Raw genomic sequence first — 27,031 nt, forward strand, 5'->3', positions numbered from 1 at the left:
AATACTAGCAACTAGCCACTGAGACAATAAGAGATTGCAGAGAGAGAGAGATAAAACTATTTCCCTATCACACACAGCTGAATTTTCACCTCTTGAGCATCACAGTGAGATGGCGTTAACAGCATAGACTGCTGTGCTTGATATCACAACTCTGGATCAAAAAGCAGCTACTGTTTAGTAAACTGAACCACGTGGCTTTGAAACAAATACTTCAAGTTTTCTTTTTCGAGAAGGTTGCTTAGTTAGAAATAGAGGGCACCTACCAAGAACAGTGAAGTAGCTATTGCATATATGTTGTCATGGTAAACACTTAGTATGGGAGAGGAAAATGCTGTTCAAGCAGAGGACTGTGCTTGTGACATTGGCTGGCTCAGAGCTTGTTTCTTCCGTGCCACAGCCATGCGCAAGGCCTGAAGAATCACGTTCTCGTTGTTCATGATGTTGTAATTAGTCAGCTTCAGGAGCTTGTTGAAATCTTCTGCTTTCAGCGAGACCTCCCTCGTTGAGTATGGAGAGCAGAAACTGGAAATATCAACCTTGCCCAGTTCCATTTCAGCAGCACTACGTGACATGCCTGTCAAGGGAAAAAAGAAAAATGTTTGTATAGTCCCAGGGAATTACAGTGCTCTCATAGACTATGTCAAGAATAATTTAGAGAGATCACAGATGCAATTGCTATGAAGATAAGTGCAGTGCTATGACCTCTGAAAAATCTACTTCTGAGCAAAGCCGATTGGAATTTAAAAAAATAAATAGTGTCACTAAACATCATTCCATTGCAACCAGCACCTTCTACTGGCCAGCTCATGGCATATCATTTTATGTGGTCACAGGTGCTGAAGTCTTACCCTGCCGGTTTTTGAGTAGAATACAAACTAAATGTAAAAGGAATAAAGAGATATATAGGACAGGAGGAAGCAGAATATTAGTAGCCTGGGAAATCATCATAAAAACAAAGCCTGCATCTCAAATACTAGCCCAAAAGGACAGAGTGACTGTATTAGTTTATGTACTATCACTTTGATTTTCCAGAATATACAGCCAACACATTAAACAACCCAAATGGAACGTACAGTGGCCCTCCATAGAACCATTCTATACTGTACAGGTAATTCTCCTCCAGATCTGACTGTAATAAAAAAACATAATCTGAAATATATGCTTTGTTCTACACGCTGAGTAAACTTTTGGAGATCACAAGAAGATTAGTTCCCATTCCTCTACTTGAGCATTTGTATTTGCTAGTAGGAACAAGCAAACGAACAAAGGATTTTTGTATTGGGATAAGGAAAAAACACCCAGGGAGTCAGAAAGTTCATTGGGTCAATAAAATTAGCTGGGTACTGTTAACTTACCAGGTGCTGCATATCTTTGGAAGGTGTCATTCACTAATGGAAAATAAAGCAGCAGAGGAGCTCCTGGGGTGTCGGCACCATCGAACATGTAGCACTCTTTCAGGTTCTTCTCATCATCCTTCAGCCCAATGCTGGGAAATGGAATTCCCTGCTCCGAGAAATATCTGCAAGCCTGCTCCAGGGGCTGGTCATGGCCCAACAGCAGCAGCGTAAGGAATGGAAAAGATACCCAAGATCAGGCTGCTGCTGAAGCCCGGTAATTCATGTCAAGTGGCACAAAATAGACTGATAGCGCTGGACAGCCAGCAATAATATGAGCACCTGCAGCCCCAGGGACTGTTTTTCTTTTGCTTGAGGAGGTATTTGGTAGTCTTACATGAAAACACCTAATATCAAGATGGTAAAGAGGGTTTAAATATGTACCAAGGCACGCCGCTAAAATGGGAGTATGATTTAGGAACAGAAAAGATTAATTCAAGGCATGTTACAGAGCATCATTAATTAAAGGAGAACTAAGTCAGAAAAAATGTAGATCTAAACAAAACTAAATTTGCAGTCCAAGACAGTAAGATTCACAGTCACATTATCTGTTTATAGAGCAGTGTAATTTGTGAGTTGACCTCAACAGACTTTAGCAGGGTTTTGAGACCAGCTTACCCATTTCTATAACTTTGAACTTTAGAAATAATATGAGATTTCAAGCTAACATATTTTAGGCTTCAAAATACAGCACCAAAAGCATTCATCAGAAAGCTCATTGTGATGATCGACCTTGTTAAATTATCTAACAAAACACTGAAGTACCACCACAGTTTGTTTGAACTAAGTATTTCCAAAAGACTTCCGAGTACAAGAAGGAAATGTATTGCAAGTTATTACATATGCTCTTTTTCAGCTGCAGTATTTTTCATGTGGCATCACAGTGTAAGAGCAACATTAAAGTATCTTCCACTTGAAAAAATGACAGAACCTTAACCAGTGAACTTTGTTTTTTCTGTGGTGCCCTTCAGGGACAAGTTTACAATTACAAGCCTATATTGGGAAGTCTAAACTTGTCTTATTATGTGGTGAATACCACTTTCAAAATCTATATAACCATTTTAACCAAATCAGATTTCTGCAAACATAGTAAATGCATTTGATGCCTTGCTTCAAGCCCACTATTTAAGGAGAAAAATTGTATTTATTAAAAGAGATAAAAATAAAGATGAAGAAATTCTTCACTCACTAAGATGTTCTTGGACAGCTAGAAAATCACATATTAAAATAAAAAGACAAATAAAATCCTATATGTTTAAGGAAAATGCAGATTAAATTCAGCATCTGAATCACAGACAAAGTTTTTCCAGCTATATTTGTGCTATTAGATCTTACATATAATTGTAATAGAAGCTACAGCTCAACCATCATAATTTCACTGTGCCACTCTGTATTTCTTTGGTGAAGTGCTTAGGGCTATTTCAAATCTAATCTGAGTAAAGATACTTTCCCCTCTGGGTATTACCGTTCTTCTAAGGTTTGGAAACACCATGTTACTCAATTCCACTAAGTTCTACGTTTTACAGACACCCATCTGAAAGTTGTGGAAAGCAAAGGAAAAGCCGTTACTCAAAACAAAGACAGTTTTGAGACTTCTCACCAAGGTCTGTGATCCACCAGTGTAATTTAAGTGTATGATGACGTCCACTTTCCTCTCTGGTCTCATAAGGGGTGGACAGCTGGTTTCAAAGAAGAAAGCTGCATCCACCAACTCCAGGTGCTCCGAGTTGCCTCTCAGGTCATTAGGAGAGCTGTCTAGCGAAGTGTCTAAAGAGTAAAAGATTCAGAGCTATTAGCAAACTGCAAAAAGACATCTGTCAAGTTAGAAAGCAAAAGGAAGGCGAGCTTCCCTCCCATCCAGGATTTTAGCTTTGTGTCAGGATAGCATGCAGCAATCCTAAAGTTCCCTTCAACCTCTCCAGTCACGTTTTGTTGGTATTTCCAAAACATCTGCACCAAAACCTAGGCAGGTGTTCCATATGTGCAGAGCCCCACCCCAGTGATTTTCATCACAATGAGGACTTCCAGTACCAAACAACCCAAAAATGGAACAGTCGTGTTACTGGAAGTGAAAGATGTGAGGAGTTACCTTGTTCTCCCTCCTCTCCTCTCAGCAAGCACTAACAACTGACCACAAAAGCGACTCAGTTCTCTTCAGGGCATACAAACATCCCTCACTAAATCCCAGCCCCTGCGCCCACCCCGATGACTGCTGAGGCACATAGACATGAGTGCTGTCCACACCTTTCCATTTTTTGAAATGCTCATGCTGGATGTACTCATTGTGCATCTGGAAGCCCCTCAGGAAGTTGTGGTACTTGGAGACAGCAGGGCGGTCTGTCAGGATATCCCGGAGAGCCGTGGAGAGGCCACTTGTAGGAGTGAACATGCATGTAGCCATCTCATATGGCTTCTCGGGCAAGTCCGGTTGTTCCTCTAGAGATGCATGGCATAAATGACACGTAATTGAATTATAACCACAATTAAGAGGAGGCTAGGTGCAAAGAGGAGAAAGGGTCAGCGACTCTTCTGTACCTATAGTAATAATGTGTTCACTGCTCTCAGCATTGCATTATTTTTCCCTACGGTCTGCTGTGAGTTCCTGTTAATTTCTTGACAAAAATATGAACTTACTTTTGTTTTCTAAATTCCAATTGGCTACGTCTGACTAAAGGAGCATTTTTCTCATAAAATAACATGATTTTATTAAACATTAAAGTAATTCATTTTTCCAAGCAAACAAAAAAAAGGGAAAATAATTTTATTTATATGTTTGAGGGGATTACTGCTTTTAGTTTTCATGTAAGTTAAATACGAAATTCAAGGCTTATTTTGAAAAGAATAGAAAAATTTGAACATTTTATTTTTAAACTAAATATTTTTGCTTTTAAAAAAAGTTTGTTCAATTTTGTTTGGGTGTGGCCAGCTGAATTCAACACAAACTTGAAATTTATATAAACACAAACACAAGAGTTTTGGGGTTGTTTTCCAAAAGTATAGTCCACAGAAATGTGACCCAAGTCTGTTCACTATGAAATCACTGGCTTTCCTTGAATTTTAACATGAAGATGCTCGTGAGTAAGGAAAGTCTTTTAGTACAGAGCTGCCTCTCTCAGCTGGTACAGTAGAGCTCAACTACATTGACTTCCCTTGACATCTACTAAATGTAGGGAGGGATGTGCTGCGCAGGGTGAATAGATACTGGAAAGGAAACACTCAGTCTTCTCTCTAACAAATAGTTGATGTGAGGCTTTGACAGAAGTTCTTTCCAAGCATTTTAAACACTACACTTTAGGGACCACCTCTCTCTTTTCCATCAAGGTCTGTCTGATGGTGCCTGTCCTTCTAATAACATTCTCACTATTTAAGCAAAGCCCTGGCTATTCAGTAAAATCAAATCACTTGATTTTCGCAGTGCCTCCCATATTCTGAGGCTGAAAGCACCAGGATGACAAAAAAAAAGCCCTCAAAAAATGAGAAATGTGAGTGCAGTTACACTATCAGAGAGGCCTGGAGGAGCAAGGCCATAAGTCAAAAGTACTTGAGATTTACCTATTTCGGTCACTTTGTCTTGGGTCCACCAGTGCCAGAAGTCCTCTGAGTTGTCAGCTGCATGCCAGGCATCCAAGAGGTTTTTGGAGAAAATACTACTCCACATTCCTAAGAAGTGAGAAAGGTGTAATAAGTACTGCTTAGGTAAACACTAGGAAGTTCTTTTAAAAACTGTCTTCTGCTCCTTCCACAGCTCTTCTCTAACTTTTTCATATTTCTATCCAATTTTTGCGTAAGTCCAGACATCGATTTCAGTGGTGGGACTGACTGAGAAGGCAAACTTATTTCAGAAGAAATTTCAAAGTATTTTCCCTTCTGCTATCTTTTACCTGGAACTTCTTATATTTTGAGAAATTTTACATTGTCATTTTCCTCTTTTCCTTTCCTTTTTCCTTTGTTAAAGAAATATTTTCATCCAGCTCTGTTCCCTGATTCCCCTCTTTTTTCCCCTGTTTATTTGTTCTCAACATTTTCTTCAGCTTCTACAAAGCGCCATAGATTTCCAACTTTCAAAATGTTTTGCAAGCTACGGTGATGCTTCAAAAGCACTCAGTGAAGGTACACAACAACTTATTTGTCATTTTAGTTTCATTTTATCATAGTCCAAACAATAAAACCACCTTTGCTAGCAAGGTCAGTTGAGTGAGTCTGAGAAGACATGCTGTATTTCAGCTGACTGACCCAGTCCCTTTGCTGCCACATGCAGAACAACAGGTTTCTGGGGACTAATTTCCAGAATCATTAGCGTTTGTATTAAAATCTTGTCACTCCTGCAGGCTGGTGGGTCACCTTGCATGAAGCAGATCCGGGACTCGGGGAGCTTCTTCATCAGGCGACCCATGAAGAACTCACTGCCAAAATCCTCTGCACGAATGAAGGCACCATATTTCAGGAAGCCCACCTCGTATGGCGTGAACTCCACCCACTCTGCCAACAGATGCATCAACATTGTTAGCTCCACTACTAAAAAAAGCCAAGTTGCCAGACATGGAATAAACCTTTCTGGTGTCATAGCACGTGCCCTGAGCAAACCCTGCTGACAGCCGCCACTGAACCAGCTATGACACTGTCTACAGGTTTGTGAAGAACAATGTCAAGGCTAAGGGAAAATTTAAATTCTTCTTTTTGTCTAGCAAGTGGGAAGTTTTGTCATGAAAGGGGACTAGAACATGGATTGAATTCTATTGCTTTTATTGCCTTTAGCTAACCATGAAAAACATACATTAAGCAAACTTAAAGCTCCAGTGAATCACTTTCTTTAAGAATTCATAGCATTTCTGAGACAGTGTCACATATCTATGTTGTGTTATTAGTCTGAAGCTAACGTTTGAATATGAACACTTACATGCCAGGAGATCTTACAAAATACTGAACTGTTGCTGTCTATCCTGTGGCTGCCCAGATACTCTTTACATCTCTGAACAGGACTTCTCCTGACTTGGAGTGAGAATTTAAAACAATTCATCATTATTTACAGTATCCCCACGCTCTATCTTCCCAGGTAAAAAGATAGCTCTTTTCCAGAATTGAAATATTACCTCTAAAATCTTTGGTGGCAACTTTGTCCTTGACATTGAGGGCAAGGTAGATGGGCAGTGGGTTCTGACCCCGATTCACTGCCCAACGTTGATCAGAAAGTCTGTGGTGGCATTTCTGGATTTGGAAAAAAAAAAAACAGTTAGCTGATAATCAGTTCCTTAAAGACATCAGCTTATAAAGTCTGAATATGGTATAACATTTTCATGAATTTCCTCCTAAATTTACTTCCATGTGCTTGAATAACAGAGGGAAAGATAATTGTGGGAACAGGAATAATTGTTGTTAAGCTAACTAGCCATGTTCTATATTCAGTATGCAAAGACAGTGATGAGTGTCTTCACATGCTATTCTAACTTTGCTTTGCTAAACATTAAGTGAAAAAATAGGGCAGATCTGGGTAATTCAGCTGTTACCACTTACTTCATCTGTTAAACATCTGAGTTCTTCAAGGCAACATGTTAATGACCCTTCTAGTCAAGATTTTTTTTTTTAAAACCATATTGAAAATTAACATCCACAGAGGAAAAATCCTTGAGCTTTCCAATACTAACAGCTTATCTCATACATGAAATGGAGATTTTGAGTGTACTTCAGCCAAATTAAATTCTAGCAAATTTTGCTATGTAGCACTGAGGCCAGAAATACAATGTGAAATACGATATGAAATGAGAGTATTTCATTTTATCTGTTTCACCTAGACAAGATAAAAACCATGTTTACATGATTTTAAAATAAAATAGCTGTTTCTCCAGCTATCATCAGTCTGCTAGTTTACATGGAAAGTTTTGCTAGTGTCACGACAACAGAATTAGGAATGAGAGGTCCTGAGAGATCAAAAATCCAAAGTAGCTGAAAGGAACCTGCAAAATCACAGTTTCTGTGGCTAAGATGTCTCAGGAGCTCTGGATCTATGTACTTTCTCATCACTAAATCACAAAGTGCAGTAACTACATATGAGGTACATCTGCAGTACATTCAAGGTATGACTCTAACTTGTGTAAATATTGCAGCAGTGGAGACGTAAAAACATGGGTCCATAAAAAACACCTAAGAACCTCAACATTTTCTTGGACAGCTACAATGTTAATTAGCATACTGGTTACTTTAGAGCTAGTCTGAGCATTTCTGTGTTACATTCAATCACACTTTAGGCTCCAGTGTAGACATATGCTATGTCTCCAAGTTATTAATGTAAATAAGTGATGTTCTGCCTACATACAGAGTACAATGTTATTGGCCAGGTATCTGTTCCTAGGGTTTTAATTTCTGGTAATGGTTATAAAGATCAAGTCACCAACTTTATGAGAAGAAAGATGTAGAGACATTACCCCATCATTTAACATGGATTCAATCATGAGCCCCCACAGATCGATAAAAGATGTTTTATGTCCTGCTTGGGTCCTTTGGCTCAGCTCTCTGTAATAATTCCTCAGACTTCTCAAGCAAAAAGCCCCCATCTTGCACTTGGCTGCTTGCTTCCGAGCTTCAATAATTATTTCTCCAAGATCTTTACGTGACCAATCAACATCTTCATACAGTTTTGTCATTGTCCTATGGGCAGGAAACATGATGGAAAGTGGCAAGAAATGAAGAAGATGCCTTTGAAACTCAGAGGATATACTTTGCAGAGCTTTGGGCACTTATTGTTTTATCTTTAGGTTACTCTTCTCTTTGAGCAGAAATGCAAGTCTAAAGGCGATCCGTCAAAAATCCCTTGATCTGGGATCCAACACAAGCAGCTAAACCAGCTGTCTATGCTGTTTCTGTCCAACAGTGAATAACCATAAAGGATCATTTTGCATAGGATTAAGGATATTTGCACTTCCAATAAAGTCTCCTTTTTGGTTAGGGATAAGTTACTTCAGTCACACCAAATGTGTGATGCACAATAGGCCTTTCATGGGTGACCCTGGGATTCAAAGACCAAAGATGGAAGCAATAACTCAATAGATCCCTTTTACCCTTGCGGAGATCTAAAACCCTAGACAAACCATGGCTTTTGCTTAACACAAAATTCAAACAACAGTGTCAAAATGACTCCTCACCATGTTGTGCCAGACGAGCCACTGATGTATGAAACGCAATCCAGAACACGCAACTTTTGAAGACCCAAAATGCTGCCATACATGGCAGTGAGTGCTCTTATCCCACATCCTGCTGTGGTCACAGCCACTATAGGCACCTGTTCAACACAAAAAAGGACAGAAAGCATAAGTGGAAAAGTGGCATTAAGGCACATCCATGTCAAAAGATGACAGACATGCAAAAGCTACATCCAGACATTAGTAAAATAAAACACATAAATCAGAGATAAAGAAACATTGCTCTGTGAGTTATAAATAATACAAGTTGCTGGACATCTCTGTGGGGCGTACTAGAATATCTTGGCACTTCAGGAAGGATTTTTAAGAAACATAGACCAAAATCATTGGTTTGAAGCTCCTTCAAATGATTCACTTGAAAGCCAAGTGGAAATAGAGACTTTGCTCATCCAGATAGGTTGTTGAGCTCTCCAGCTGAGATAACCCTGGCTGCAAATAGTGTCCTGAAGGAGAGGCTACTGACAGAGGTCCTCACTCCTCATCCGGATGGAGGTGAGAAATTACTCCTCATCTCCAAGCTTGAGGGAAAAGAGAGAGGAAAAATCCCCCAGCAGTGCCTTTCCTGGTTACCTCATGCTCTTGCAGATCTTCCTCCAGATGAAGAACATCCTTCAGTGCAGCAGCAACCACCTTCCTCCGGTTTTGCAGGAAATTCTGTTCGTCAGTGCACAGGTCAAACCCCAGGCGGGCGTCTAGGTTTCTTGGCCTGAAACACAGACCCTGAGTCCTGGGACCAGGGCACAAATATTATTATATTATTATTTGCCATGGTCAACTCCAGCTATGCTTATGTGTGTTTACAGACCAGTTTGTGGACAGTATAATGTAATAAATGAGAAAGAGCAACACCACAGACAGGCCTCTGCTAATTGCTGTAGCTGCTAACAAGAATGTAAATGGGAAGCAGAGCAGAACATGATGTACTGTTCTGGTATGGTAACAAGGTTCCTACCACACACTTCTGGTTCTATTTGTTCATATAATTAATTTTTCAAGTTTCAGCAGTGCCTGACGTATGTGCCTGTAACTAGATAACCACCATCAACGGGCTCTGCAGTTGATTAGGGAAGCAGCTACCATGCCTTGGTGTTATTTCGTTTGTATAGTACAGAAATATGATTTCTTTGTGGAGCTGCTCTCTCGGTCTGTGGGCATAATAATGCACAGAAAGTGAGATCTACTTACTGAGCTCACTAACAGCTTGGAAATTCGAAGGAAAAGGCACTCATGATTTAATTCTCCATCACTGAAAATGGAGAACCTGGCAAACAAAAGCCTGCAACCCAAAGATGAACACACCTCTGCTTACAACTGAGCCTGCATGGACCCCTTCTGATTTCAAATGAGCTTTGTATAGGTGCAAATGTCTCCCAGTTACAGGATCAGGTCTTGCTGGAGACTCACTTACCATTCATTTGCCTTTGTGTACAAGTCAATTGTCCTGTCCTGAAAATCGCAATACAAACAGTGTAAGCATGCTCAGGTCATTAATCCTGTGCCTTCCTCCCCCACTCCGTCTACGGGCTGAGATTCACTATCTTTGCAGTCAGTAATGCAGCTGCAGAATCTGGCCAGCAATGGTCTGGGTTGTGAGAGATATAACAAGCTCTGGTACAGTCTCAGTTGAATAAAACTGGGCCATTCACCCAAGCCGTGGAGGCTTAGGGCCCCTCAGGCTTTCAGAGCTGAACACCTAGCTTAACCTTCATTTTCCAGGATGGTCATTGAAAGCTGGGCATCTGAACCACAGGCATATGGATGTTCTCTGTTTTATCTTCTGCTTCAGGCTTTCCCTTTGCAAATAGAAGCCTTAGTTGTCACATCCATCACTATTAGCTCGCATACTATGTTGATGAACATATTCGTTATGTCCTGAGGAAATTAGTTCAAACTCAGAACAGGGTTGAACGGCATATGCCTGGAGCCACATGCAGAACAAAAGCAAAAACATAAATATTGCATAGTTGCAGAGTGACTGTAATTCACATGTTACACTGTTGTGTGCATCATGTCTGACAGGAACTGAATAACTGAACTGTAAGACTCTCCTCGCCCACCAAACTGAATGAGTGTTGGGTTGTTTTTTTTATTAAGAAAGACTTGTTCTCACCTCTGCTATCGTTATTTTCTCTTGTATAGGAAGCAAGTTCAGAGCTAGAGTCACAGACTCGTTCATATCCCTTTCATTTTGACTTGAAATAGACTGGAAAAAAGGGTAAAAAAAAAAAAGACAGTTTACTATTATACAAAAAGGGGGGGAAAGAGCTAAAAACATTTTCCCCTGCCTCACTTACATACATGCACTTACCAATTCCCTGCACACACAGACCTGCACACACACACAGGTCTTAGAGGACCCCAAAGAAATACACAGCAAAGAGCCAGCTACACGTTAACAGCGATCACGTACCCTGCTGAGCTGCCTCCGCTGTGGTAGAGCCACGGTGAGCGCCGACTGATTATACTTGATGTAGTGGAACCTGGCTGGGGAGGTCGGGCAGAGGCAGGAGCTCAGCGTGTGGGTCTTAGTTCCTTCATATGACCCGTCCACAGTGAACACAAACTTTCTCTCTGAAACAAAGGAGTTTCAAACTTTAGTTCTTCAAAAACTGTGGACAATTTGTTGCACAGTACTGTAATATATGTTTTTCTTAAGTAATTACTTCATTTTGATACCCAAATTATAGGATAAATAAATAGACTCACTTATCTGAGCCTTTGGGTTTCAGCTTTAGAGTTCGTGCAAAGAACGTGCCGTATAGTAACTGTTGCTATAGTACCACTGCACTTCCATATATACTGTGATTGCTGAGACTACAGCTCTGTTCATTAGCTAATGACTCACAGCTGATAACAGTTTTGGGGGCAAAAAGTGCGCTCTCCTGAAAGTCTGAAATTTTCAAAGTACCTTGGCAATAAGACAGTATACGGTACTAAAATATTAGTCTGGTATAATAATAAGGTCTTTTGAAAATTTCAGACTTTTGGGAGAAACCTGTAATATTTCTTTTTAAATAATTTCTAGCACTTACAAAAATAACATCTAGTGGGTTTTGCCCTTCACAGAATAAGCCTCAGATACATCTCTTCCAGTAATTGAAAAATGGTCTTTATATAGAATGGAATCAACCTAGGTTCAAGGTGAAATATACTTTATAAATCCACAGCCTCAAAGGTATGTAATCAGCCTTCAAAAGAATTATCCCACTCAAGCATTTTCAGCCACATCTAGCAAACTTCTTCACTGTGACAACAGAGCTCAACTGGATCATCCACGTGCTTAAGCAGTTTGCTGAACTGGGACCATCAGGAAATGTCAGAGTGAGATGTTTTAAAAATTGTGCAGAAGACACACAGGTCCACAAGCATGGACTCGACATGGTAGTGAAATACTGCTTAAAATGTGCAACAAATATCTTTGGTAATATACTGTGTATCTTCTGTTTCACCTAGTGGCATGTTTTATATTGTTATGCCTAAAGAAATTTTAAGAAGTTAAATTGAGAAAAGAGGCCCTCATTCTACTCATTTTCTCTGAATCCAGAAACAACTGGAGTCAGCTCCAGTTTGGGACTCGAAAAAAATCAATTCCCTGCACAAATATTTTGGAAAATTATAAGCATCTGCCAAGATGTTATTATAGAGGAAAGTGTTTTGTGAAGAAACCAGACCACATGCTCATCACACCATGTTCTGTAATAATCTGTGGTTTTTTGACCAACTGCAGCTCCCTTCACAGGCCACTGGCACCAGTGAGATTTTGTCTTGCATCCTGAATAACTTTAAAGCAGGGTGTTCAAGTGTAAAACACCGAGCACTTTTGCCATAAAGTGGCATCCAGATTTGCTCCTTAAGTCAGCACAAGGCTCACCTGTACTGTCCTTCCGCAGCCTTCCGCCATTCACCTGCACATCCAAACAGGAAACTTCACGGGACTGTAAGAGACAACCCGGGAAAGAGAAAAAGGCGTTTGCTGTCAGCAGAGCTCTACCTCGGCCGGTCCTGTGGGGATGTGTGGGGTGCTGGGGCTCAGGGCACACTCTTCAGGGGAGAGTTGGTGCCAGGCTGTAACCCCCCTACCAAGTCTAGGGAGGTGGCATTGTGCTTCCACATGGGAAATAACAGATAGTGTAGTGATGGGGGAAGAGAAGGGTTCTGCTCACTCCCGCCTGGAGGAGCAGCCCTGCAAGGGCCTGGGGGAGGATCAGCTGCAGGGGAGGGCTCCTCGGGCAGGGTGCTCAGCCCAGCTCTCCCCGGGCAGACGGAGGGACGTTGTCTGACTGAGTCCAGCTCGATTTGGGCAGAGGCGAGCACTGGTGGCAGCTCACCACTTTTGAAGCTGCAGCCTCTCCCAGCCTGAGTCACTATCAGGGACCACGTGGGAAAGCCAACACCGACACCAGCTTTAGCCTGCATCTTGGCCGATGCCTTCATGCCACCATATGGAGCAACTGCCCAGTACCTTTAAAACTAGCTTTGCAATAAGCATTGCTATATGGCAGGGAAAGGATTATGAAATAATTACCACTAAAACTCCATTTGTTACAATATTTTCAGGAGAATCCGGACTAAAAGACAAAATGGAAAACAATCAATTCAAAACTAGCATCCTCCTTTTTCTGTTTGTTTTTTTTTTTCTTTTTTAACTCTTCTTTAATCATTATTTCATTATCTTTATCTTTAAAAGTCAGTCTTTGGACAGGCATCATGGGCAAACAGCATCAGAAATTGTACCTGGACATTCAAATTTGCCTCTCACAGGCTTGAGCCTGAAGTTTAAACTATAGAGGTCTGCTGAACAGAGGAGCTCCTTAGTATATCAGACAGGATTGTTTGCTGACACACTGAAGCAAATTTACATAGGGATGGCATAATTACATTATTGCCTTGTATTGTTCAGTTCACACCTGGGGGATCAGAGCTGAAAAGCTGGTGAATTCATTCAACATATCGTAAACACAAACAGAAAAAATACTACCGTTTACCTTAAAAATCAACTAGCAGCACTAGGACTGATTTACATGCCCATTCTCTCCATTAACTGTACAGTCAGCACAGAAACACCGTAAAAAAAAATTTTTAATCTATTGCCACAACCAAAATTCCAAGTATCATTTTCCCAAATTTCTATGACAAAGCACATAGCTGGGATCCCACAGTAAGGAGCAAGAGGGGTTTGAAACTTCTTCCTGTGCAGAAAGCCCCATGCAGCCTGGTGAGCAGCAGCCATCAGGGACATCTCTATGCTCCCATGAGCATCTGTGCTAGCTTTTCCATGTGTCTGGATGCCCAGTGTGGATGCATGCACATCATGCACTGTCATGCACCCCCTTCTCCATTAAATGCCCTACACAAGAATTTCCTGAACACCCCGAAGTTCCCCTCTTCTTTATTTAGATGGTGACAGTGTTAGGGGGCTGCACGTGCAAACTGATGTTTTGTGGCAGTAACATTTTTGTCTCTGGCTTAGATTTCTATTGATCGCCTATTTGACCTTACACACCTGCTCTCCATTGTGAATTCAACCTCCAGCTCCTCTTTTCCCTGCAAAAGAAAATGAATGCAGTCACTGCAGGTTGATTCTCCTGTGAAGAGAGATACCCTACAGGAGTCTGTTATCTTTAGGGGACTCTATAAGCCAGTGTCCACCTTTTGTTACTGTGCATGCAACAGATTTAGTTTTCCTCATGTCATATCCACTATACTTCTAGTGTCACATACTTCTGATGTCATACCCATTATTTTAGCAGACTTCTACTTTAGACCTTGCAGGCCAAACGTAGTACATACTGCAGGGCTTCTTGGCAGTTGCTTCCCCTTTCTGCAGTCATAGGTTCACCCCTCACTGTTTCACAGGCCACCTGCAATTTGCCTTTCCCTTCCTCTCCCACAAGCTCTCAGAGCTCCCCACTCATCCTCATCATGAGCAAGGCTGGATTTCTCTGGTGCATCCAAATCACCCTGCTCCTCTTTCAGCCTTCACCCACAGTCTGTGCAGATGGGCCTCGTGGCATATTAATATGGTGGCACCCTTGGGCATATCAAAGTCCAGGGTGTTCTGGAGGGTGTGTTTTCGTTTGGTGGAGTGTGCACACATAGACTCATTGCATGCTCAGTCTTCATCTTTGTCTTTTGTAATTCCCTCCCCCTGAGATTTCCTTCACAAGTTTTGGTGCAGCTCCCGTTGTCTTCTTGGTCCCTAGTGTGAGCACTAAGGAACATACAGCACAGAGAGCCAGCCTTTCCGAAACAGGCATCAAATCGGCACTCACTGAAGTAAAATATTCTAGGCCTAAACACTGTCGTTAAAACTTCAGTATAAAGTTGTCTCAACCTTACGAAATCAAGATCTGCTGAAAAACTCACTTATGAATATTGGGCTTGCAGCTTATGGCTGGCGATCACTACTTTCATATTAGCGGAACATAATGCACAGCTCAGAACCATCAGCTCCAACTGCAAAGGGACGCCCAAAACTGTTGGGGTAAACTCTCAATATTTTGACATCAGGGACAGCAATCAGACAATCAAGTCCAGTAATGTTGGCCAACTCTGTCTGTAGAAGCAGCACTCAAAATTTGCAGTAATTACAGAAGCAACACTGGGTATCAAACCATGAAACAGATGGACATACTCAGGTGGCTAAATGGACAGTAAGAAAGGCTTGTATACAGGACATGCAAGAGGAAAGATGAGAGAACCACATTCTCACATGAGCACATCCCCTTAGCTTTGTCCTTGAATTTTATCCATACCTGTGGATTTAGCTGGAAACAGAGCTGAATGTTTTCTCCAAGCTGGATTTTGGAGACATCAAAGAATACAGTGAGGAGATGGTCATCTTGAGTTACATCGTCCTCATCACAAACTTTCAGCTCCAGAATGTTCTGGGATTAAAAGAAAACTAGATTGTATAAGCTTTAACAAACATAAGATGCCACAGATATTTTGTTTTAGCTAAAGGAATTTGGGAAAGAAGTTCGAGAATGAAAGCAAAGGCAACGGTAAAATAGAATTTTTGCAGTTGCACTCTACAAACAATTGACTACTCAGGAAGATACAGTCTTATCCAACCATTGAAAGCTAAATAACTACAGTAAGAGAGTGTGAATACTTTGTAAGGGAACTCAGAGGACCCGCAGTGTGGAAGAGCTATACAGTAGGTTTGATATCATAGAATGTTTGAGTTGGAAGGGACCTTAAAGATCACCTAGTTCCAACCCCCCTGCCATGGGCAGGGACACCTTTCCACTAGACTAAGTTGCTCAAACCTCCATCCAACCTGGCCTTGAACACTTCCGGGGGGAGTCATCCACAGCTTCTCTGGGCAACCTGTTCCAGTGTCTCACCACCCTCACAATAAAGAATTTCTTCCTAATAGCTAATCTCAATCTACCCTCTTTCAGTTTAAAACCATTACCCCTCATCCTATCACTACATGCCCTTGTAAAAAGTCCCTCTCCAGCTTTCCTGTAGGCCCCTTCAGGTACTGAGAGGCTGCTATAAGGTCTCCCCGGAGCCTTCTCTTCTCCAGGCTTAACAACCCCAACTCTCTCAGCCTGTCTACATAGGAGAGGTGCTCCAGCCCTCTCATCATCTTCATTGCCCTCCTCTGGACTCACTCCAACAGAGCTTCTGGTAAGAATACCTGTTGGTGATAGCCGTCGTTCCTACCTTAACCTGGCTCTGAATCGTGAAGTGGAAGGTTTCGTTCCACATTGGGTTCTTGCTGTTCTGGACCGTTTTGGTGCGGAAATGCTGCACTGAAGCTGTTGGCAGGCTTAGGCTCACGTAGCAGTCTGACTGGGTTACTGTTGAAGAGAGGGAAAGTGTGAAAGCAATGGACCAATGAAACACATTTAGTACCCTGTAAGTTGTTGCACTGTATGAATTTTTAAGCTCTGTACACAGGACAATATGCAGAATGCAGGCCAGGATGCTAGCTAAGGTGCCATCAAGCCAGTGTGAGACAGCCAACTTGCTTTACTCTTTGTGAAAGCCTGGCAGTTTGCTCTTCTTGACAACTACTTCTTTTAATTGCTGGAAAAACAATAAACATTCAAAATACACAGTGACATTGCATTCCTTTTCAAAGAGATACATAGCCAGACTACCTATATACATCAGACTTCAAAGGTTTTGATACTGACAAGCCATCCATATTCACAGGGCCACGCACACACAAGAGCCTCACAGGGCTGGGCACCATTGATGGTTCGGCTGCCTGTCAGGAACATGGAACAGATAATATTAACAGCTGTGACAGGGGCTGATGGACAGACAGAGCCCAGCTCATACATAGTGGGCTTCCACATATAGGCATGGATGTGCCTTAATATTTCTAGGGTAGCTTTGGCCGTGAATTCTGTCTTGTCTACTTTTTGGAGCATCATTTCTTTTCGCTAGCACATCTGGCTGCCAACACAGTGGCAACCAGAGCTCGTTTCACTGAAGGTTCCCATGAAGCCCCATTGCTGTCACAGAAAGCCGGTCTTCCACCAAGCCACTTGATCTCAGTCTGCTTTCTTCCCTTTTAGAAAGTTAAAGAAGGGAACACACATGCATACACCATAGAGCTCAAAACCATAGATTTTCAAGAAAAGAAAGTCAAGAAAAATATTTTCAAGGAATAAATTAATTATCTGTGGAGAAAATGAATTGCATTTAATCCTCTGTGAAGCAGATTAAAATGAGCACATATAAGAAAAGCGTTGAAATGTTGAACAGTCTGATGGTGTAACATTTGGTTTGAGAAGCAGCTGTCCTGAGGGACAGTTTTCACCAGTAAAGCTGTATGAAAAATATTGCTTAATGCCATTATTTTCACCTGCATCTCTGTGCCTCAACCAGAGAAGAATAAGGGTATTTGCAATACTTGATGGGCAGGTGAAAGCTTGTCTGTGCTTCCCAGCACAGAGTGAGGTGATGTTGCTGCTTTGCACAAGATTGCATTGCTTTGGCTTTTCTGTTTCAAAGAGAGGTGTGTTCAGGTCATAAAGTTCACCTACGAATTTTAATGTTTCCAGATGTAGGGAGGGCAGCTTTAGTATTTTCATTTTCCTTTCCTAGATGAAGAGGCCAGTTGTAAAGTTTGGCTTCCCACCTGAGCCCCATTGTAGGTGAGGGATGTTCAGGACCAAAGCTTCGGTATGAAACAGTGGTTAGCAGCAGTCTGGAGTGCTTACATCATCAACAAGCACTTTCATTCTGAGGTCAGAATAATCTGCCTGCAAATACGTTTTGTCATAGTTATTAAGAAATAACAGGCAAAAGTGAATCAAGAGATTAACAATCCTGTGGACCCACACTCAAAAGTCATGGATGATCACCCTAAGAACACGATCTGTTAGTTAGGGACAACAACCCATGCAAGTGCCAAAGATAGCATGGGGGAGTATTGCCCATGAATGCCAATTCCATCATTAGCATTGTGTTTTCTCTGTTTGTACGCCACCTACTCGAGCATTCCTGCCATTGTATAGCAGACACACCTTCATCTGACTAGACTTAGTCTTGTCCCACTTAGTGTTTCTGGTAGACCTGACTTTGGGAAACACAGAATAATTGACTCGGCCCTTTGTCGCTCTCTATGTATAACTGAAGAATTAAAAGACAGCCTTTCTTTTTTTCTGACTCCCCTGAGACTTAGGTCATCTTTGTTTGAGTAACTCTGAACAAAAAAGAGAGTAACTTTGACTGATGAAGGTAGTTGTGGTATATACAAAGATATATAAAATCTAAAAAAAACCCCAAAACATATAGAAATCACCTGAGTTGATAACAGTCTTAATCACTCCCAAATTTTTGTCTGTATACAGGAAATGTCCATATGAAGGTCCTTTATGGCTCTTGGGAAGTCCAAACTGATATTAGGGCAGACTGCTGTTAGCTCTTTTCTCCACTAGGAGGAGGATCAGAAGGACCCGAGCCCATAAATTTGTGAGCGATCCAAGTCTATTTTATTGACATTTCCCAAATAGCAATACATGCTCTGACTAGGTCTGTTGCAAAGAACAAAGTATTACTTTGAAAGTCCACCAATTTTTTTCTTTTCTGCAAGTGATCACTGTCTGCTACTGAACTGTATCATATGCCTGTAAGAAATAACTACTTGTCAGACAGCAGAGCTCTGACTTCTCATTTCAGATCTCTGACTTTCCTGGGGGACTTGTGACACAGACACTAAACAAGCATGCGTCCCTCTTCACATCTACAAAACATGTTTGGTGATGCCTTTTGTACTTCAGAGGTGTCTTCTGAAACCTGATTGCCTCTTGCTCATGAAGTATTTTCCAGGTGTTATGAAAAAAACACTTACAACACCCAGGAACCTTTTTTTTTCATACACCTCTCGTACCTCAGGCCCATATTCTGCCCAACCAGCTCCAGGCACAAGCAGATGTGAGAACTGGAACTCCACAGCGTGTCCTGTGCCCAAGCCAGCTGGTCACGCTGCAATATCCCATTGCCTTGTATCAAGTGCCTCTTCACATATATGTACAAGGCTCCCATTGCCAGCCACGTGCAAGCAAATCATAATTACCCTGGTACGTAAGCCTAACCACCACCTAGCTACGGCGATTACGCTCACGGATAGTACACACAGCAGAGATTCGCAGCAGCGACCTGTTGTGTCCCTCCCCTGGGCCACGACACGTGAGCAGCCGTCAAACATGCTTGGGGCGGCAGCCGTGGTATCACTGTGGGGCAATATCCTGCCACAGGCAGGCGTGGCAGCAGGTGTTTATGACAGCACGGTCTCTTCGTCCAGTTATTACACTAAGTTTCTAATTATCTTCCAGGATAGCAGCAGGACTGGATCTTAATTGTGCTTTACCATTAGAAAGCATTACAGCAACATGACCCATGCTCAGAAATACCTAAGTCCCAGCACCACGCTGCCTCCCAGACAAGAGCAGGACACCAGCTGTTCTGGCTCAAGCTAAAAATCTCACCTGTCTCTTAGCTCAAATTCAAATAGGGCTAAACAAAGAAAATTTGATTTTGATTCTACCTCCTTTTTTGACGATAACAGATGAAACTTCCAACGTACGTGTAACCTGGGCAGAAACCTGGACATCCTCCTCCTCTTGGACCGCTTTTAAGTTCTCACATTGCGGCTGTTTCTAGGGGGTAGAGTTTTTCATGGCTGTTAGGGCACAATTTTTCTTATTGTGCTGAAGGGATCAGAACCAAGAATGTGGTCTCAAACACGGTTTGCCCAGATCTTCTCCTTGATCATGTCTCACCTCACTTGGACCCATCCATGTCACAAAATATAAACTATCACCAACAGCTGAGAAAAGCATTTTTCTTCTTCCTCCCACACTGTGGAGCTGAGGAGAAATCTGGCTGAGGGTGGGTGGACAGGCAGGCAGGCATCGCTGTTTTCTAGAGTGCAGAATTTCAGATATTTTAGGTCAATGGAACTTTCTATATTCTTTTTTAAATAAGAATGTGGGTTACTTCTGTGAAAGTAAACATCTTCCTTCTCAAGGCCCTTCACAGTCAGACTATCAGAATTCAGTCAGTCCTGGGAGATGAGTTCCTGCCTCCAGGGAGCATTCAACATAAATACTCTAGCAGATAAACTTCAATAAAAATCTTTCACACTGTCTCCACCCTGCCCGTCACATTGGGTGGAGCACCCTACAAGTATCCCTAAAACAGCATCATTAGTCTGATTTACATCCCTCCGCTGAGATGTTGCTAAATAATCTTTTTTTTTTCCTGTTTTCTCTCTTGTCGGTCTTTATCAGTCCACATCCTCTTATTTTATAATGAGATTTCAAGAAGCACCTAGAAGAATAGGCTGTCGGTACATAATTGCAACAGCTTAAATGGTGAAGTAAGTAATAAATAACAATGAAACAATAACAACAGTGCAAGAACAAAACACTGGAGGAAGTCTGCAGGTTCCTGCAATAAATATTACATTGGACCATAGTTCCTCAAACAATAATGTATTTCACAGGCTATATTTCTTTTCAGGATCTCAAGGATCTTTCCATGAATTGATCTCATATATGGCAGAACTGCTACTGCAGTAGCAGTAAAATATGTTTTTTGATAAAAATGTAAAACATACTGATTAATTTTATAAAATACTGTACCCAAAATAATATAAGCTGTATATTAAAAAAAATTCAAAACTTGGAAGTTTGCAAAATTAATAAGCTTAATTTTAAAAAAATCCATAAAAAATTTTTAAAAATCATTTTCTTACTAAGAAAATGCTGAATAATGTTTTTATCTCTACACCAGTCAAGGTCTATTTAGGCCAGGGCGCACAGGCAGTGTTCATTGAGGGCTCTTGTATGTTTTCAGGAAGCAGGGAATGATGACTTAAAATTGCTCAGAGCAGTGTTCCCATCCGGTTGCCTATTTTTACCTTTTTGTTTAACCCTTAACACTCTGTTTTGCTTACTTTTTTATTTTTTAACTCCAATTAATGATTTTGTTTCTCTCCAATATCTTATTCTTTAACCCCTTTGCCTTTTTTTGGGAAGAATCTTTGGTCTTCTTAGGGATGGACATCAGTGCCAGAAGAGAATACGCCCCACATTTAGTGGTGAGTGTCTAAGGAAGAGTATAAGAGGGCAAGCATCATATAATGCTCTCTCAACCTTCACAATTTAAGATTCAGAGACTTCCTAAGCCAACCTTCATTGGATTTTTCTTCTATGAACTTGTCCAGTCTCTGCCTGGAATCCACATAACCTTTTGGCATCCATGATCTCCTGCTGTGAGGTGTTCCCATGCTGAACCACATGCTGCAAGAAGACATGTCCTTCTGTTTGTTCTGGAGCTGTGGTGGTTGCCCAAGGACTGTGAGAGGCTGAGCTTGAAATCTGAAATTCTCTGCAGAGAAAGGCCTGTTTTTAAGGGTGGGTTGGATTGGTGCACATCCAAGTCTCACTCCATTAGGGAGTCAGGATGCAGGTGGGACACACACCCAAATCTGGGAACTGGCAAGTGTTCACAGGTCCAGGAATATCAAGAGCCCCAATAGGCCTGATGGGGACGTGGGTGTGCTCAGTGGGAAGAGGGAATATGGAGAACACAAACAAGGCACTAAATTCACAGGTGGTGTCAATGATATCAGCTACGCATCAATACACAAGTGGAAATTAGTGTTAACTTACACACTGATAGATCAGTGGGAAGAAGAGACAGAATAGTGCAAGGATGCACTAAAAAGATTCAGAGTTTAAAAAGCAGAATGAAACAATTTAAGTTGTCTTAGATAAAAATACTATCTTATGCACTGAACTTCCATTAAAGGTCTTGTATTATCTGTTCCGTGGGAGATGTTACTGAGGTTTTGATAGTCTATTGTTATGAATTAATTTTCCCATATCCATTAGCTGGAAAAGGGAGCAGGTGATAGACCAATAATGAAGTTAATCTGTAGCACCGGGTTGGGAGACCTTCTAAACACTAGACAAGTATTAAACAAAGTGATCCAAAAAATCTACAGAAACTTAGTGCAAGTATGGATCTCGAGAGGAGAAAATGATGAAATGGCATTCACTTTGGAAACAAAAGGTTGGGCACAACTGGAGAGACATAGAAGGAGCTGATTTAAAATGTTAAAAATCTATAAGATGACTAAGAAATAGGTGACACTTGACAATTTGTTCTATCTAGAGAAGTTTGCAGGAAAAGGAAAGTGATAAAAACAGAGCTGGGAAAAGGAAGAATGAGGAAAAAAAATCAGTCTTAAGAAAATGGTACTGTAAAGAAGTCTACATCGCTGGTGGTGGAAGTCCACATGTTTCTGGGTTTCCTGAGGCTGTGTCAAGCTAATCTCGAGGGAACTGTAAAGGTGACTGAAGCAACTCAAAAATATTTCCCCAGTTTTACACACAAAACAAAAAATTTGGTACAAGTAGTGCATTTTTTTATCTTAAGCCTCCCATTTTGCTGCTTCTCAGTGAAAGTCACATACATTTACCAACAAGCAATTTGCACTAGCTTTTATGTTGCCAGTGAGCTTAACCAGACTTTTGAAATATAGGTTTATTTTATATGACAAAGAGAAATATATGACTTCTACAAGTCTGGCTGCATAGAAAACTACGTCCTGACAAATTTTACACTCAGAAAAATCAAATGTTGCTGGAATTAAGCAGCTGTAAATCAAAACCAGATTCGACACTACGTGTAAGCAAGGTAGTGCCCTGACTGGTATGCTTTTCATTTCCTACAAGATGGAAGTACCCAATAAGCAAAGCATTCACCTTTTGCAAGTATTGTTTTTGTCTTGTTTGTGCAAATTTTTTTCCCCTCAATATTTTGACTGATACTACCATTTCAAACAAATGCTAGCTCGGTAATGTTGGTGATGAATGACTGTCATTCTGTTTTGCAGGCAACATCCAGTATATGCTTCACAGTGTAAGGCAGAACAGTCTTAGCCTAGAAATCCTGTGCTGTGGCTTTCCTGCTGCTCCAGACCCTGTGCCGCACTCTGAAATCACCTCTGTCATTCCAATTGCTCCTTCAAGCAGCTTTATAGGCTGGTGGGATGTGTCTTGGACTGAGAAGCAGAAATGCCTGAGCATTTCAGTACCTGTCCCTTGCCCTAGAAACCTTCTAGTATTGGGAAGAACAGCATCAAAGCATAGGAAACTCCCTTTAGAATAAAAATAGTTTGAAGACAAAAATAAAAAGCATTGATCTAGATGAGAAAAAGGGGGAGAGGAAGTTTGGTAAGCTCATTATCATGCAGATGGTTTAAAAGAACATGTTTATTTGGGGAGATATCTAAGGGCTATAGTTTTCCACAACTCTTTGTTTCTTTCACATTTTTACCTTCTAATAGGTTTTAGCTCTAGCAAGCGGTTTCTCTCCAGCCCTTTTCTTCACTGAAAGGGTTATCAAGCAGTGGAACATGCTGCCCAGGGAAGTGGTGGAATCACCATCCCTGGAGGTATTTAAAAGACGTGTAGATGTGGTGCTTAGGGATATGGTTTAGTGGTGGACTTGGTAGTGTTAGGTTAACGGTTGGACTCGATGATCTTAAAGGTCCTTTCCAACCAAAACAATTCTATGATTGTATAACTGAGCTTCAAACCTCCTTTGTGCACTTTAGTAGTAGTCCAGTGGGAAGGTTCATACAGACTCTTCTTCCCCATACATTCAGCAACAAGAAAGTATCTTACTTCTCCAATAAAAATTGGAGTGAGAAACTCTTCTTCATATACCTTTGGTCTCTAGAAAAATTATATTAGAACTCAAAGCAAATCACTTTGGAATAAATATCTTATCTTACATCATTTTAACTGAACAAATTTAGCTTGGTCTGGTTCCTATAAAAAATTTCTGAATTCAGACCTTCTTATTTGTATAAAGGAATAAATGCAGGACAATCAGCCATCTCTTCAGATTGGAGGTGATTGTCATTCATACTTTTTTTCCTAGTGCTTTGCAGTTCAGATATTTATGAAGGATTAATAAACTTTCACATAACTATCATTCCTGGGGATTTTGTAAAAATAATTAAGAATAGAAAAAGCTAACAGTGTAAGCCCTCAACTAAGTTTTGAAACATGGCTGTTCCTATGGCTGAATCAAATTTGACAGTCCATGAGAGATGTCAAGTATCCAGTCCTGAGCTCACATAAAATATTCCGTGATAGGCCCACGGATGCACAGGATGGACATTACTGTAAGAAGGAAGCATAGACAGAAGTGTCCCATCTAAACTTCTTATTGCAGCCTTCCCTTTGAATAAACAACCTTCCTTTGCAGATTCAGATGTGAAACATTTTATGCATTCTGTGCAAACATCTTCTGAACTAAAACTGGTGGCTAGACTTCAGCACTCCACTGACAAAGATATAAAAATAAATATCTTCTAACTATGCTACCTCATCTTCAGCATACCACAGTTACTCATCTTCTCTCTCTCTCCTTTTATAAATGATCTGTATTGTTTGTGACACTTGGTTATATTCCGAGTAGTTTTACAAGCATGTGGATGCTCCAGGGGTATAGCAAAGATACTCACACAAGTCTGCTTTCCTGGCATTTTTCATCCGTATGATTTTTACGGTGAGCAAGTTGCATGGAGAGGGTTCTGCCTTTTGAGCAGCATACAACATATGTGGGATGAGCATGCAGAGAGAAAACACAGAAGCACAGAGACAGCATTGAATTAAGTGTTTCAATTCCAACCATCCAAAACATTTCTGAACTGAGATTCTTCCTTGTGCATTGTCTTCTCCTTCTTCCCAGAAGGTTTGCAGCCAGGTGTGGCCAGAGACCCAAAACATACATTCAATCACAGACCAAACCTCTGATGTCCTCCATTTTCCATTCTGAGGAAACTTGTGGTAACCCTCAACTTGAGGTGTCCGACTTTTACAACCCAATCACAGAGAAATGTATGATAGTGAGTCTTGCTGTGTTATTAATACAGCTGACACACATCTTGGTCTGTACAAATATAAAGGATGTCATATATATCCACTATATTTCACAACAAGCAGCAGACAATCTAGCAGGACAGGAATTAGTAACATTGTCATGGTGTAATGAAGCTGCTCGTCAGCTGGTTTATAGCCATATAACCCCATTGTTATATTTGACGTAGAGCAGTGCTGGCTCTCAGGACCTGAAAAGTATCTTCCAGAGACCTATCCCAAAATTCTCAGAAGGAGGGAGTGAAAGCAACAACTCAGTAATTATTTATCTCTGAATAATTCAGCTCACCTAATCTTCCTTTAAGCAAAGGTCACAGGAAAGTATCAATGGAAATCTTGGGAAACCACGTAAACCTAATTGGTTATCAAAAGACATCTAACAAGCCTGCCAGGAAACTGTTTTGATTTTGTCAGCCTCTCTCATCCTAAGCAAAGATCAGACAAACATGATACTTAATCAAAAGTGTGGGGGCTGAAGGTGAGATATTTTTTTCCCTAGATATTTGTCTTTTTTAAAGGAATAAAAGGAGGAAAAACTACACATTTAATGCCCTAAGTGACAAAAAAAAACCCACCACCAAAACCAACCAAAAAAACCTCAAAAAAACCTTAAAACCACAAAAAAACCCCCACCAACAACTCAAAGGAGCAAAAAAAGAAAGATTAAAACTATGTAGTGATGTAACAAACATCTAAGACACAGTTCATGCATGCTTCCGATAGAGCAGGGAAAATCACTGCGATGAGTACGTAGATCAATATATAACAACGTGTCACCATTCATTCCCTTATGCCCAAAAACTCCCACAATTTTTGAGAGAGCTATATTTAACATCTCATATAATATTAGTTTCCTGACTGTCCCCATGCACTCATTGACATTAGTGATACCTCCTTATTTTTCCTCAGTGGGTTGTTTTGCCTAGCTCAATTGGACAGAAGTGAAGGACAACAGCAATGTACAAAAAGATCTTTTTTTTTTTTTAATTGTGGATTTTCAAAATAGTTAAAAGTCCTTACGTTCCTGAAGGCCAAAACACAAAGTAGGCACAAAATCCAGGAGGAAGCCCTGCTTTGCTCTCAGCCTTAGTGCTGAAGAAGAAATCTCAAAGCTAAAGATACAGGAGGTGGAACACCATCTCCTACAGCAGGTCCCCTCTGCTGACAAGGGGCTGCCTGCACAGCTCATCATAGAGCCTCCTCTTTCCTTTTCTTACCTGGCTCTTGCTGTAGAACAGCCCCATCGTGGTCTTTTCCGTGTCTGAGCCAGGTGCAAAAATGTGGCAACGGATGGGTACAGAGGAGTCTCGACCAGGCAGCTTCCCGTGCTTTAAGCTCCCGGGAGCAGGCAGGCAGGTGTGTTAGTGCCTGACTCAGCACCGCCTCATCCCATCACCACTTGAGCAATCCCCAACTCCTCCTCCTTGCTGCCAGGAGGTGAGTGCGTGCTGCACACCTGCACCAAGGCACAGACACCCAGGCTCCGGCACTGCAGAAGGATGGTCTTTGCAATTCCCCAGTCACCTGTTGAAACTGTAAGAGTTTCCATTGTAAAGGCAAAGCTTTAAATGCTCACTCACTTTCTGAAACTTTTTTACTTTTTGCATCTGAATTAAGGTGCTTAAGTGAATAACCTCAAAGAGGATGTATTTGGGAAGGTGAAATTAATGTTGAAAATAATGCTAATTATTCTTTATGTTCTCCTCTATTCTTTACGTCCTCACATTTATAAGGCTTCACTGTGCAGGGCACTGGTAGCTTCATGTGAGATGGTCCTGGTCTCAGTGAGGGAGTACACAAAGTGACTACACAAGAGGTAACAAAAAGGGAGATTTTTTTAAAAAAAAAATCAACCTTGCTATTATGAAATTTAACAGAAAAATCACATTCGAAATTATCTCATTTCACTTTGCAATGATTCAAGAACTGATGGATAAAGGTAACTTCACAGACATGATATAATTTCAATTTCATAAAACATTTGGCATTTGAAGAGGCCCTAACTTAAGAACTA

At 41.0% G+C, this 27,031-nt stretch overlaps 1 protein-coding gene across 1 annotated transcript; it reads right to left on the reverse strand.

Annotated features, from left to right (window-relative positions):
• Window positions 1-335: 335 nt before the first annotated feature.
• On the reverse strand, window positions 336-26,261 carry LOC137662037 (cytosolic phospholipase A2 epsilon-like). The gene is made up of 20 exons (XM_068397917.1): window positions 26,235-26,261; window positions 24,603-24,675; window positions 16,262-16,398; window positions 15,343-15,474; window positions 14,091-14,131; window positions 13,113-13,155; window positions 12,459-12,522; window positions 10,998-11,158; window positions 10,698-10,790; window positions 9,996-10,033; window positions 9,158-9,314; window positions 8,531-8,667; window positions 7,814-8,036; window positions 6,485-6,599; window positions 5,736-5,873; window positions 4,947-5,054; window positions 3,639-3,830; window positions 2,995-3,161; window positions 1,356-1,539; window positions 336-574 (listed from the first exon to the last, which is right to left on the reverse strand). The coding sequence occupies exons 1-20, from the start codon at window positions 26,259-26,261 to the stop codon at window positions 336-338; spliced, it is 2,469 nt and encodes an 822-aa protein (XP_068254018.1).
• Between the last annotated feature and the right edge of the window lie 770 nt (window positions 26,262-27,031).

The sequence above is a fragment of the Nyctibius grandis genome, chromosome 4 (genome assembly GCF_013368605.1).
Source record: "Nyctibius grandis isolate bNycGra1 chromosome 4, bNycGra1.pri, whole genome shotgun sequence".
Taxonomy (NCBI): Eukaryota; Metazoa; Chordata; class Aves; order Nyctibiiformes; family Nyctibiidae; genus Nyctibius; species Nyctibius grandis.

Coding starts and splice junctions, on each gene's coding strand:
- LOC137662037 (XM_068397917.1), bottom strand. CDS start 26,261: ATGGGGCTGTTCTACAGCAAGAGCCAG. Junction 6,600..7,813: donor AATCCATGTTAAATGATGGG/GTAATGTCTCTA, acceptor TTCCAAATCCAG/AAATGCCACCACAGACTTTC. Junction 575..1,355: donor CCAAAGATATGCAGCACCTG/GTAAGTTAACAG, acceptor TTCCCTTGACAG/GCATGTCACGTAGTGCTGCT.